This window comes from Volvox carteri (genome assembly GCF_000143455.1).
Source record: "Volvox carteri f. nagariensis unplaced genomic scaffold VOLCAscaffold_34, whole genome shotgun sequence".
In the NCBI taxonomy this organism is placed as follows: domain Eukaryota; kingdom Viridiplantae; phylum Chlorophyta; class Chlorophyceae; order Chlamydomonadales; family Volvocaceae; genus Volvox; species Volvox carteri.
Genome location: NW_003307577.1, coordinates 126106 through 140256, shown reverse-complemented (window position 1 = coordinate 140256; position 14151 = coordinate 126106). Strand labels below are relative to the sequence as shown.

The window sequence follows — 14151 nt, the reverse complement described above, 5'->3', positions numbered from 1 at the left end:
TGTGTGTATCGCCATCCTGGGTTGTGTAAGCACTGCAGGGCACTGTTGTTATGTGCTCCTTAAGCAGGGCACCTGGAGCATCGTGCCTGTGACGTCCCGCTTCGTACGGAACATTAACGGAGCCTTGCTTTGTAACAGAATAGGTGGCCCACCACCTGCAACCCCGTCGTCATTACAATAGCCAGCCCGTCTTCCTTCCAGGACACGGACGGACATCCACATGCACCACCACTTGCCAGAACTCATTCATCCGCGGCTCCCTAGGCATGTGTAATGTCGTACACAACAGGTCTTCCATTACCCCAGAGTCTTAAACAAGCACAGTTCAGTCAGTTCCTGTTTGCCGCGGTCATAGCTATGAATATGCCTCGGAGGGTTGCTTTACCCCTGCCTGTGTACCCAGTGCCTGGGCATGTTCCTCTTTCATCATTAAAGTATCCGTGGCCTCGGCAAGCGGCTCAGGGGTGCTGCTTAGGGTTTTACCAACGTCAACGACATGCATGGGCGCACGCAAGCTTGGCGGGTACTTTGCCTGGTGTTACACTCCTAGCGGGTGTCCCGTCAGGACGGCTATCCCTCTCCCGATCATCCCTGTTTGCCAATCACACAGTACATAACGGTTGGATGGCAGTCTTCAAAGAAACTTTGGTAAGAGGCTTGATTGGCCTGTCGGCCATGCGCTGTGTTGCACAGGCAGGCCGGCAGGGTGAATGCAGTATAGGGGCGTAACCTGGTCCGGGACATGGTGCCGTGTTGGGTTGAGGGGAAGGGGGTTGAGTGGGCGTGTGCATGCTGTGAGCCAGCTCGGATGCCGTACGGTGGGCTCGGTCCACCGCCAAATGATTACTAACCGTCACTAACATTGATGTTGGACGTGACGCGTACGGTCCTTCTTTGCTGAATCCCTTTCACTAGTGCCCAGTGCTTGTGGCCATTGCAACGACCTCACTGCTCTACTGATTCAATTGCTCCAGTGCGTTGGTGCTACCCTGTGCTACTCCTAAGCAAGGTCAACACAATGCCTGCGCGTCTGGAACAGTATGGGCATCTTATCTCTTTTCCCTTCGATTGCTTTCTACATTTATGCTGAAAGCCTTTTTGCTATGTATGCTGGAGGTTTGGATGGCCCATCTTGCACCTTTCCGGGCTGTCGCGCTACGTGGATGGATAGCCGATCCTCTCTTAGACTCAGATGTAGACATTTCGGTTATCAGGAACTGAGCTTACCGCGACAGCAAGGGAGGCCAATATCCGCTTCTCCGGTGCGTGGCTCCGGAACCATCCCCCGCACAAAATGATCTGATCCACAAGCATCACCATCTCCCTCTCCTTTCCCCCTACATAGCATCCCTTTCCCCCGTCTGCAGCTCACGTGGCGACGGGCGGGGGAAGCCGATAGCCGTCCACCACCACCACCACCACCACCACCACCACCACCACCACTTCCACCACCACCACCACCACCACCACCACCACCACCACCACCACCGTCAGCACTATTAACCCCTCCGCCTGCGAAACCCCAAGGCCGCACACCCCAACGCCGCCGCTGCCGCCACGTTAACGCCGTACAGATCCGCCAACTGCTCCGGAACCAACAACTCCCAACCGCAAGCCCCCGCGAATGCGGCAAACCCCATTCCGTGCATCGCTGCCCACGCCCCAGGTACACAGAGCAGCAAAAGACCCATATTCCGTTCTGCACCACCGCCGGTGCTGCCGCCGCGACCGCCACCGCCCATCACTCCGCTGCCGCCGCCGCCACCAACAAGGAGCTGACTGGCCACTTGGAACAAAGCTCGCGCAGCGGTGATTGCCAACGCCTCTCCATCACCTTCCCTCACCCCTCCCGCCAGCCCGGCTGCTGCTCCAGGGGCTCCCTCCTGGGCGGCGGCGGCGGCGGCGGTGGTGCTCATTGTCACCTCCGACAACGGGTCGGCGGCGTACAGCAGGTTGTACCCAGAAGGCTGCATCTGCAGTACATCACGGAGCTGCCGTACAGCTCCAGGCATGTATTTATACCCGGCAACTAAGCTGGCGGGGGCCGTGGCGTCATGCCCCAGTGCGGGGTTGGCGCTGCCGGCGGCGACCCAGTCTAAAGTCGCCATCCGCAGCCTTTCGATGACTACGGAGTGGGCGTTACGACGGAGGTCGGCGGCCGCCGCCGCCAGGCCCAGTCGGCCCGCCTCCGAAATCACAACTCGCCGGGCCGAGCCGCGTACGGCAGCCATGGCGGGCAGAACGTACCCCGGCGAAGTGGTGGCCGCCGCCAGCTCTGGTCCGGTAGCGGCGCCTGACCCGGGGCTGCACCCACCAGCGGTGGCTGCTGCTGCTGCTGCAGTTGATGATGATGATGACGGCGTGACGGCGGATGCCGCCGCCGCCGCCGCCGCCATCCGGCATGCAGGGGCCAGTTGCAGCACGGCCCTCCCGCCCAGGAGGCGTGGCGACGACAGCAACATGCGTGCGAGAGCTAGCGTTGCCGGCGGGATTGCGGCCCCCGGGCCCCCCCCTGCCGGGCCGGTTGGGTGTCCCAAGGGGTTCATGGCGGTGGGGGGGAGAGGGAACGATGTCAATATGGGGCGGTTATATGCCAAGGGGAGCCGCTTTGAGCGCTTCAGGACCTGGTCAGCTAATGCCGGTGCTAAGGTGCCTAAGACATGAACACACGCACATGCCCCAGAAACCCGCAAGATGATGGATGGAAGCCATTCGGCCTGATGACTCACCAGCTCCTGCGTACGGATGCAATACCGCTGCCGACCCCTCCCCCCCATGCCACCAACTGCCCCGTGCTCTCCTGTCACCGGCAGCTGCTGAGCCGTTCCGGAGTAGTTAGGTCTCTATCAGCCAGTTTCCTAATTATTAACATTTTCGGATTACTGGCACGGGTGATATCAGCACCACACTTCGGTTATACAAAAGCAAAACAGCAAATGAATACGGATTTGTGTAGGGTTTTATATAGATTTATGGCACTTCTAAGTCCTAGCGACCAACTTTGTACTCACCTAGCAGGCAGCGGAAGGTGGCGCCCGCAGCCACCTCGACATCGACCTCCAGCGGGGGCTGCGGGGTCAGGGGGGCAGCGGCAGCAGTGGGGCCGCGGCCACTGGCGTCGCTGAGGAGGGGCCCCGTCGCCGCCACCTCCGCCACCCTCGCCGCCGCCACCTCCGCCACCCTCGCCGCCGCCACCTCCGCCACCCTCGCCGCCGCCACCTCTGCCACCCTCGCCGCCGCCACCTCCGCCAGGTCCACCAGACGCACCCGGGACAACGCCGCGCCGGTAGCCGCCACCTCCTCCGCCACCACCTGAAACGTTGGGTGATCCATGTACGACATGAATGAATCCGGGCCAGGATGATGTCACCGCACATGACCACACTGTCTCTGTTGCCCTTGCAGTTGCCCGCACATCTTCCAAACAACACCTCCTAACCCCTGCTGCTGCTACTACCGCCAGCCAGCTAGCTACGATAGGTTACAGAGTCCAGCCGCTCTCAGAGTCCTTCAGTTGGGAGTAAAGACCCTGCATTGCCTGCACGGGTTTCGCATTCGTCGCCCTCGAGCCGCCGGGCTGTCGGGCAGTCGCCGCCGCCGCCACGAACCCCCGGCGGTAGTCCACGTCGCCGCCACCGCCACCACAGGGAAGGCTGTAACTCCACTTTCTCCGGCGTCTTCCTTATCGCACATCCACTTGTTCAAGCGTTCAGCTGGCTGTATCCTACTTCTGCATCACTGCTATGAACTACGATTACTTGTGTCTTCAGTAAAGGTATCCTCTGCGCATGTAGCGACTCCTGCCTGAACCTGTGTGATGTTCTTCTCGCGGCGTGCAGTAGATACACACAGGATATGACACTCGACACACCTCAGCACTGTCCCGGTCGATGGTGGCGAAGAACTCCGCCTGAGGGGGCAGCCGGAGCAGGGGTCGCAAAGGAAGGGGAAGGTAGCGCAATAGATGGACAGACAGACAGGCAGACAGACAGGCAGAGCGACAGCTAAGCCGACGCCATTGGGCCGCAGCAAGTGACCTCCCCCACTCGTAAGACCAGAAGAATCCCGAACTCCCCGGAGGGGGTTAACACAATCTTTTTTCAAAAAAAGTACCTCAGATTCGTTACCTCCAATTCGCTCTCCAGAGTCGTTTGCGTGCCACCGGCGGCGGCGCTGCCACCGCCAACCTCCTCGCAGCTCGAGCCGCCTGAACGCCGCCGCCGCTGCCGTACTCCCGCCGCTGCGCCTCCTCCTATACCACCTTCGTCACCACCATCCACTTGCATATCCACAACAACCGCCCCTGCCTCGCCATCAATATTACCACCACCACCGACTCCCCCGCCGCTCAATTGTACGGCGAAGGGAGCTGGCTGTTGGGATTGCCGGTGGTGTTTATGGTTGTAGTGACGACGGTTAGGTTGGTTGGGTTGGGTGGTTGACGGTGACAGTTGGGCCCTCTGGTCTTCAGCGGAGTCCAGGGTTTCCGGCAGTAGCGCCCGGCCGCTGGGGGGCTGACCTGTGGAGCATACACACATACATACATGGAGGTTGGCAGATGCTGCCTGAGGGCAGCGGGCAGGAGGCAGGAACGAGCTGGGAGCCAAGGTCCGCAGCAACGGGAACACGTTCAACAGGGGCAGGCGCCCGGCCCCAGGCAGAGGCGGATAACGGACTTCTTCACCCAGGCCAACGGGGTGGGACCGCAGACGGGGCCTGCACTGAACGCGCCGGGGGATGGGGACCAAACACAGGAGCGGAACACGGCGACAGGGGTGGTAGCAGCAACGGCAGCCGCGGCGGCAGCGGCCCCAGTAGCAACCCCCTTGGAGCGGGCCTGCGCCCGGGCAGTGGTGGATTTCTGGGCGCGTTTGCGCTCTTTCACGGCGCTGGGCATCCCGCGGAGAGGATGCGACAGGGTGGGACCCGACCACCCGATCCTGTCGGTTTCAGAAGACGCGCTGCGGTGTGCCGATGCGGTGGAAATTATTGCTCTTAGGCAATAATATGTAGGGCATGGCTGGGGCGGGGTATAGGAGTTGACGGGGGATAGAGGTAAGGGAATAGGAGAGAGGAAGCCCCGAAGCGGGAGAGGGAGAGGACTAGGGCGTGGAGTGGAGAGGGTCATGTAGTGCGGGGAGGAATCCTTTTTCCTCCCCAGTGCCGCTCCGAGGTTGTAGGGTGTTGGAGAGCCCGGGGGAGGTGGGGTTGCGCGGGTAGGGGGGAGGGGGGAAGTGGCGGTGAGAGCGCCAAGAGGACGTAGGTTTCTGGTGTTCGGGAGGGTGAGCTTTGGTGGTAGCAACGGGCCTCGGATGAGGGGAAGTGGTGGCCCGAGGAGGACCATTCTACTTAGGCACGTCTTCTTTGCAGGACTGGGTCGCTTGGCGAGGGGCGAGGGTGGGAGCGGTGCAGTACGAGGCAGGGTGAGTAGGTTCTGGAGGACCAGCCGTTCCGGTTTAGTGACGGCAAGGGGGAGGCGCCGCGCGGGCTACTATCCTCCCCTTGCGGTATTCTGGTGGGCTTAGGAGCTGTGTGTCGTGGCTACGTTGTCCCGCTTGTGGTGGCGCTGGTCTGTGCCGGGCACCTGCAGCGGTGATCGGGCTAGTGCGTGGTCCCTTTTCTTTGGTTGGTTACTTCTCCCCTGGACCAGCCCAGCAAGGGAGAGGTAGAGGAGGACATTTGTCGTGAGGTGGCTGAAGGACGTCTTCTGGTTCGAGCTCTCTACGCCTTTCTTTCTTGGAGTTTTTTCTTTTTTGGCGTGTTAGGTGTATCAGGAGCCCTCCCCTGCCTGGGCTACCCTAGCCGTCTTATTTCGTTGTTCGGGTTTTTCTTCCCTGTGTCGCTGGTTGTGTTTTGGGGGGATGTTCCAGAGAGCTTTTGCCTTTGCCCTAGCTGAGACTTGTGGACTGGCTCTAACGGGACCTGAGAGCCCTTCGTGGTGTTTTCGCTGCAGCGCCATCCCCGGACGGAGGGACTGCGGAGTGGCTGCGTAGCGTGTTGGCAGTCTGAGTCGGGGTCGGGAGCACACAAGACTAACCGACTTGTGCTGTGTGCTCCCGACCCTTGCGCTGTGTTTCGGCTTCGGCCCCCGGCTCTCGCGGCCCACAGTGTAATCTAAGTCATACATACATACATACATACATTCATACATACATACATACATACATACATACATACATACATACATACATACATACAAACATACATAAGCACACAAATGCATGGTGGTCGGAAGCCGGCTAGTTAGTTCTGGCCAGTGTTTCGTACGGCGGTCATATTGAGCTTCAGGCCAAAAGGTGCAAGAAGTAGTTAAACCCTTGAAACCATTAAAACCCTAAAACCCGCCTGGACCTCCAGCAAGGTGAGACGCCAGCCGGCCAGCTGCCCCAGTCAGCCAGCTACCGCCGTACAACCCCGAGGAGGAGACGGCCGTGCCCACTGCGTTCCCAGCGGCAAGGGTGGCAGCGCTGCCGCGGTACGACGAGGGTGGCGGTGCCTCCGCCGCCCTTGCCTCCGTCTGCTGGTTGTCATTGCCGGCGTCGATATCCATGGCGGCTGTGTTGTTGCCCTCGTCACCTCCTCTGTCGCTGATACAGCTGCCGCCGCCGTCGAAGTCAGTGAGCGGCTGAAGGGCCTGCTGCTGGTGGTGCTGGTGGCGCTGGTCTCTCTGTTGTTGTTGTTGTTGTTGTTGGTGGTGGTGGTGGTGCGGCTGGATGGGCTGCGTGAGGAGCTCCCTCAGCGGGGTGGGAGGCGGGGTGTACTGCCGGAGGGTGAAGATGGCCTGAGGTCGTACACATGCATGGACGCCGTACGCCGCGTGTATGTGTAGATGTGGTGATTGTTAATACAAACACACATACCCGTGTCATGGCAACTCCTGCCAAGTCGTGAACGACACATACACGCACAAACACATACCCCTCGTGTGAGTGTGTGCCGAACCCTCCACGAATGCAGCGAAGGGCGAAACCAAACGGATGCGGCGTCTGCATTTCCTCCCCCACACTCACTTTCCCCACAATCCCCCCGCCAGCCCTCCCCTTCCCCCACACGCCCCAACCGCCACACGCTCGTATACACGGCAGCCCCCTCCCCCCCGGCCCGCCCCCACCTGCACCCAGCGACGGTCCATGGCGATGTCCCGCTTGTGGTTGACGACGGTGCGCTCATGGGTGGTCACCGAGTCGCAGTGGAATCCCGCCGAGGCGAACAGGGACAGGACCTCGGGCTGGCAACACCGCCGCCGCCGCCGCCATATGGGGACAGGGTGGTAATGGAGGTGGTGGAGGTGTGTGGGGGGGGTAGGGAGGATGGCGAAAGCGGTAATGAGAGAGGGTGGGTTGGGCGGGGGGGTTCACTCCGAGGTGTAGGGTTTAGGGCTCTCAGCTTGAAGGTGGTAGGGTGGACGGACGGAGGTGTTTCGGGGTTCGTGGGTTGGGTTCGGAGGTAAGATGGAGGGGGTACAGGGAGGGGGGTTGGGTTAGGGGGATGTGTAAAGAGGGTACCGTACATGACTACCTGTGAGAAGTAGTAGCAGCGGGTGCCGTCTCCACGCACGTAGAAGTTGGGTTCCAACCGCTTGGGCCGCTCACAACCCGCCAGACGCTCCTGTTAGCAGGGGGGGAAGGGGGAGGGGGGGAGGGGGAGGGGGGAGGGGGAGAGAGGGGGCTACCTCAAGAAGGCGGAGGGGGAGGGCGTTGATACAGCTGTTGGTGGAAATGCTGATTGGGATAACTCGTCGCCCGAGAAGGAGGTGGGGAGGGCCCCTTGCCCATCTTCCCCCTACCCAGTTCCCCCCTTTATTCCAGCTCACGTCACCCCTTTCTCTTCTCACGTCAGTTTTTATTACTCTTTGGTCGCCTTTACCCCCACCTTTGCTATTTTACGGCTTGGTTCTACTGCTCCTCTTCCGCTCTTATTTTAGTATTGGCGGCTAGGTAGGTAGGTTTCCGCTGTCGTCATGACTACTAACATCATCGCGAGGACTGCTTCTTCACAACCGCTGCAGCAGTCTTTCCTCCTTGGCATCAGCTTCACTCGCTCGTGGTTCGTCTTTCCCCCCTCTCCCCCCCTTCCCCACCTGCGCCAGGTCCCCCTCCGCATAGTCCCTGAACAGCAGTCGACCGGTGCCGGGCTTGAGACACCGGGCCACGTTGTGAACCGCCTGAAGACGGGGAGGGGGAAGGGGGGGAAATGGATCCCAAGAGGAGGAGAGCCATCCATAGTGGCTGTGGCTGTGTATAAGGGGCCGTGGATATGGATATGTACGGCACGCAGTTGCTTCCGGCTCCAAATCTTCCAAGAGCCGATCTCAAGCGAAACATCCAAATACCACCACCAAACCCCAAAAAGCTGTCCCCCCAAAACCCTAACTTCCCTGCCCTTGGAAAGGCAAATCCTAAAACTTACATACATACATACACACGCATTTCCCCCCCTGCTCTACCCCTGCCGGGTCGTGCAAGGGACCCCTCCTCCCCCCCTCACCGCCTCCATCCTCCGCGGGTGGATGGCGGACAGTACGAAGATCATGGTGGCCAGGTCGCACCTGCAGTGCAGTGCAGTGGTGTTTGGGGTTCCGGTGGGGTGGCACCGCACGGAGTGGGCGGGGGCTAACCGGGTTCCTGTTTGAGAAGAGCTCTGCGTCTGGAACCGTCTGGAAAAGAGTACAGATATACATGCATACATGCATGCAATAGCGATAGCAATTGACCTGCATGCTGTGTTGGTCTGCTGTGTTGGTCACAGCATGCATACACGATAACCATCGGCATGGGAGGTCATCCTCACACCACCACCACCACCACCACCACCACCACCGCCACCATAAAGAACCCCACCATATCCTCCACGCCTCTGAACTGGTCACTGACTAACTGACTAACTGTTTGTTTCAACAGGACAGCCGTACAGTGTGCGGCAGTAACCGTACGGACCCCCCTCCCCCTCCCCGTCCACCCCCACCCGCCCTCCGGAACTCCACAGCCGCCCGCGGACCGCGACCCCGCCAGGAGGTCGCTGGTCAGGTCCGCCACAAAGGCCTCCACAGCCCCGCCTGCCGTACTGTACTGCGGATTTTGCTGTACAAGCTCGATTGCGCTGGGTGCGAAATCACAGCAGTAGATTTTTAGCGCGGGGTTGATCTGCAGCAGTGGTTCGAGTGGGGTTTGGTCGGGTGGTGGGGAGGGAAGGGACAGGGCCGGGCGGGGTCGGGGGGGGTCGAACGAGAGGAAAGGCGTGGAGGGGAGAGCAGCGAGTTTGGCAATGAGGACAACGGTATGTATGAACGTATGTACGTATGTATGTATGTATGTATGTATGTATGTATGTATGTATGTATGTATGTATGTATGTATGTATGTATGTATGTATGTATGTATGTATGGCGTTGATTACACTGTGGACTGAAAAGCCGGGGGACCAGGGCCAAAACACAGCGCGGGGGCGGATGCACACGGCCGGTTAGTCTTGTGCATGTATGTATTTACAATGCGGAATGGCTACACACAAATATATGATGTTTGTGTTGATGACTTTTGTGTCTAACCCATTTAATCCCACATTGACGTACACGGCACATAATAATGAGGATTCAAACCCCCGAACAACAACCCCCTTGCTCAGGGAGAGGAAGTGTGGCCGCAGGTATGGCCTCAATGTGCAAAATCAGTCGTCGAGCTAGGTAGGTAGGTAGCGAGCTAGATAGATAGATAGTTAGATAGGTAGGTAGGTGTGCACAACTAACTCCAGGCAGCTAACCCGCCCCCCCCCTGGACCCCCCACCCACCTCGCGCAAGGGGAACACGGTGTTCCCGACTCCACATCCCACCTCCAGAAGGGTGGCTGGGCCCGCAACCAGATCGGGGAACTCTGAGCTCGTTTACGCCACATACATACATACAGACAGACACATACATACAGACAGACATGGACATGAAGCGCCAAGCAGACCAGCCGGAGAGGACAGACTGCCAGACTCAAGGCAGGAATGGGATGGCAAAGTACGGCACAGCACAGCACAGGATGTGAGGGCTTTTTGTTGGCTCAAGCTAATTCCGTGCGATTGTTGTGCGACACCTGGATTGCAGTCGTGATTTTTTTTCTGAAAAATGCCCTTCAAACCCTTTCTGAGGCGTCTGCTCTGCAGATGAAGTCCTCACCTCTGCCTTTGCTCAGAAGAACTTCCCAGCTTTTTGTCATTATTCGATAACTTGGTGTTAGGCTAACTTTACTAGTTTGAGAGCTTAATTACTTCGCTAGACATCGCTTCAAAAACTTCTTCAATTACTGATTAATGGCCAGCTACTAATCGAAGTCCCGGAGCTACAAATAACATCCACACAGCACGACAGTGGGCTTGAAAAGACCGGCGGTGCAGCCCCCAGATGTCGCCAAGGCTGCTGAGGTCACCCCCTGCTCCACTGGCAAATAACAACACGCACATGCTGCATGCAGAGTCCCACAGAAGCCAATCCCTGGGCTGAGCTCAGAACGGACCACTTTGTTGCCCCCCAAAATAGCGACTCTGGATGCAACATGTGCTTGCTGTTATTCGCCAGTGGAGCAGGATCCGCCTCTCTCTCACACTCTGCTGCCGCTGCTGCTGCTGCTTCATGAGCCCTAGCTAGGGTTTAATTGGATGCTTGGTTGCATCGGGACGCTCCGGGTCACTGGTTGCTCTGCTGCAGCGTGCTTAGCAGCCGTATTGTTATTGTTGCTGCTGCTGCTGCTGCTGTTGTTGTTATTCCCCAACTACCCCAAAAAGGAAATCGTTCGCTGCCTTGCCTGGTTTGTCATGTGGTTGCTGCTCTCGTTCCTTTTCCCCCTGTCCCCCCCCTGTACGGCTATCCCCTCAGTTTCATAAAGTGCCGCCTGTAATGCCTGTAAATCATCATCACGCACCTTTATGCAGGTAGTGTCGGTCTTTGAAGAACTTGGTGCTGTTACGGCGGTAAAATAGGTCCCAATAGCGACCCGCCTGGGCCTCGTAGCGGTCTGGGGGAAATTGCCGGGGGGGGGGGGGTAGCGGGCCAGAGGCCGGCCGAGGGAAGTGAGGGGAGTGAGGAGTGGGGGTGGGGGGCGGATGTTGCGGGCCATGGGGGGGAAACATGACCCCGACGGACGAGACACCTCTACAACAGGTACCTCCATACAGGAGCATGGAAACACCTGCACAGGAGGTAACATCGCGGGAATCTCCGGGGCCCTTTGTCAACAGGGGACACGGAACCCTTATCCTGGGCTTTGGCTTAGTGGGGCCCGGGGGGCCCAGGCAGTGGTTGTGGCACATGCAGAAGCTCGTGCAGTGCATGATGCCTTGTGGCCATGGGCGCCCCAGGTGCGGTTCGCATAAGGCCCCTTTGGTGTCTCCACCCAGAGGGAGCTTCAGCATGAGTTGATGCCCCTGAATGCGGGTTACGCGTCCAAATGGTAAGGGGGGGTCAAAGAGTCCGGAGGAAAGCCGCTACTGAGGAAAGAGCCGCCGTGACCACCACTGTGCTCAGCCGGTGTTTACCGGCACCAACACGGCTGAGGAATTTATGTGGCCGCGCATGTGCTGCTGTTGTGCGTATGGACATGCCCCTATTCGCGGCGGCGCTCTGCGCCTTGTCAGTGTTATTGAGATTTAGCTGCGCAGAAAACAGTCAGTGATTGCATCGTATTTCATTTGTCGTCTTTTGCCGCTACGACAGCCTCACCGGCAAGGTGCGCAGGAACATCGCTCAGGTCCTCGGGTAGAAGCTTTAACGACATTTCCCATACACAGCAGCCACTCACAGGAGGCTATAAACATATAAGTTGCAACCAGCGCAAATTAGGATTGGACGTGTGCTACACTACTTTTTACGCGCCGAGGTTGGAAGTGACTATCCTTGCTTTATTTCCTTGTAGGGTCTGTCAATAAGGACATCAAAGTGCGGCACTTCGGCCACTATGCGATTGCAAGGAATTGCTTCACGAAAACCAGTTTTCGGTACCCGTGGGGCCGTCGCAGTTAGGGTGGTTGCATGTTGACCAACGGTCGTGCAAGCAGTCCAAGGATCAGGAAATGCACTATTACCTCGCTATTCACTTGAAGGAGTGTGAAACATATATGCGAATGACTTGATGTGTACCTGGAAGAATGCTTTGGGTTCAGGCCAGAGGCCACGGTGAGACAAGCTTAACTTTGTGACGCAGTGAGTAGCATTTTACAGGTTAAAGATATCAAAACCAATGTACGCTTATATGGCATAAGCAGCGTGCGTAGTTGCCGGTATCTAGACAATTTCAGTCATTTCCGTACTACCGCGCATCTCTACTTGTGAAGTTAGGTTGCAGGTTTACCCACCCATGCACCTTTGGATAATACGTGCAGGTTATATTTTTGGCACCGAATTACCATTAGCAACCTTGACAGGTCGCACGGCGGCAGTGCGTTTCCAGCATTTCAGCGACGATGCGTTGAGAAGAATGAGACTAATGCATTAAAATGAAATAATAATAATCAAATGCCGAACCTAGGCTCATCGCGTACGTATAGTAGCGGATGACAAGTCTATGCAACCGTCGACCCGTCATGTGGCAACGACTGATAATGTCCCAGCTTCCGCCTCCCTTCGGCCAACATCCTACACGGTTTGCACGCAACCTTAGCCACTTGGCCGTTTCCCCAGTCCGTTTACCCTCTCCAGTGGTCGTATTGTCTTCGCTGGTGACATCGGAGCTGCCGTACGGCCGAACCTTGGATCCACCATCCACTTCAAACCATTCAATCAGCCTTAGTCTTCAAACGAGGCCTACTGCTCGCGCCCTCCATGTTCAACGCGGCTTCTCCTGCGCCGCAAGTGTTTTCACCACATCCCGCGCCAACGATAACGACGACATCAGCGACGCCGAATGGTCGGAAGTTGAGGCTCGGCTTGGCGAGATGGCCGCCTCCAAGAGCCGACCCAGCGTATCCGGTGTACGACGCAATGAGTTCGAGCTGATGCCCATCTTCATGCAGGTCGGCTGCTCCACATGGCTTTAGTGTGGGTGCTTCGACGGGTGCTCCGACGGGTCCTCCGACGGGTCCGTGGGTCAGTTGGGGGATCTGCTGGGGTTAAACACGTAGAAGGGCGGTGCACACGAAACACACCAAACCCCCGGGAGGCCCCCAGATGTCCCCGCCTTAGCAGGAGCTGGGGGGAGGAGAAGAAAGGGGAGCATTGCAGTACGGTGGTAAGGCCCCAGACCCGTACAAGGCAGCAATGCACCCACAGCTGAAACCCTTGACGTCACGCGGGGAGCAAGGGAAGGGGCGGGGCGAGGGGGAGTTGGAATCGCGCCTTCTTTCCCGCGCCTTCCCTCTCTTGGGGCCCCCTTCCCCCCTGTCTGCGTCTGTATGCACGTCTGTGCTGTCACCTTCCCGCCCCTTGCCTCCCCCCTTTCCCCCTCCCCCGGGTCTCCCAAAAACCCCTCCCCTTCCCCCTCCCCTCCCCTCCCCGCTTGTTCCCCCTGCCACGATACCAGCGGGCTGGTCTGACACCGCAGCGGCTGGCGGCCCTCAACTTCCTCCACGTGGCGGGTACCAAGGGCAAGGTGGGAGGATGAGAGAGGGGGAGGGGAGACGCGACGGGGGGGGAGGGGACCTGACGACTGGGGGGGCAGGAGGGGATTGATGGCGCTCGGGCTAGCTAGGCCTGGAGGGGGAAGAAGGGGACACGGTTTGAGGACAGCAGGGCTAAGAACCCACGTCTCACATCCCCTCACCCCATTTAACCCCTACCCTCCCGTGCCCTTACCCAACGACTGCCTCCCCTCTTTACCCCCGCTCCAAACCCCAAACCCAAACCCCACCCCGACACTGAAGGGCTCCACATGTGCCATGGCGGAATCCGTACTGCGCACATGCGGATACCGTACGGCGCTGTACACGTCACCGCACCTGGTGGATGTACGGGAGCGATTACGGGTTGACGGGTGGGTCACGTGGGTCGCTCCGAAGGCACCCGTGTCAGTGGGGCCCATCGAATCCCGACAGGGGGGACACAGGTCCCCAGCGACACAAGGGGAAAGGGATTTGGGGGGAAGGGACGAGGTGAATGGAGGGTATTTAAACACACGTGCTCATTCACGTGCCTACGTTCGCATTCACGTCGTCGTCTGCGTCCGCGCGTCGACGACGTC

The 14151-nt window shown here is 58.6% G+C and overlaps 2 protein-coding genes across 2 annotated transcripts in view; one reads left to right on the top strand and one right to left on the bottom strand.

Annotated features, from left to right (window-relative positions):
- Positions 1-7518: 7518 nt before the first annotated feature.
- On the bottom strand, positions 7519-11005 carry VOLCADRAFT_32810 (uncharacterized protein; the record flags this gene model as incomplete). Its single annotated transcript, XM_002953059.1, has 6 exons — positions 7519-7605; positions 8081-8164; positions 8488-8548; positions 8965-9143; positions 9788-9870; positions 10903-11005. Coding segments are annotated over 6 exons (597 nt in total), but the record flags the coding sequence as incomplete, so codon positions are not given.
- A 1103-nt stretch (positions 11006-12108) lies between these two features.
- VOLCADRAFT_93841 (uncharacterized protein) overlaps positions 12109-14151 on the top strand; it is a gene marked incomplete at both ends in the record, with an annotated part of 6039 nt that continues 3996 nt past the window's right edge. The window contains 4 exons of the mRNA XM_002953131.1: positions 12109-12152; positions 12829-12988; positions 13495-13563; positions 13835-13944. Of these exons, the coding sequence (XP_002953177.1) occupies positions 12109-12152; positions 12829-12988; positions 13495-13563; positions 13835-13944 (383 nt within the window). The remainder of the gene's footprint in view (positions 12153-12828; positions 12989-13494; positions 13564-13834; positions 13945-14151) is intronic.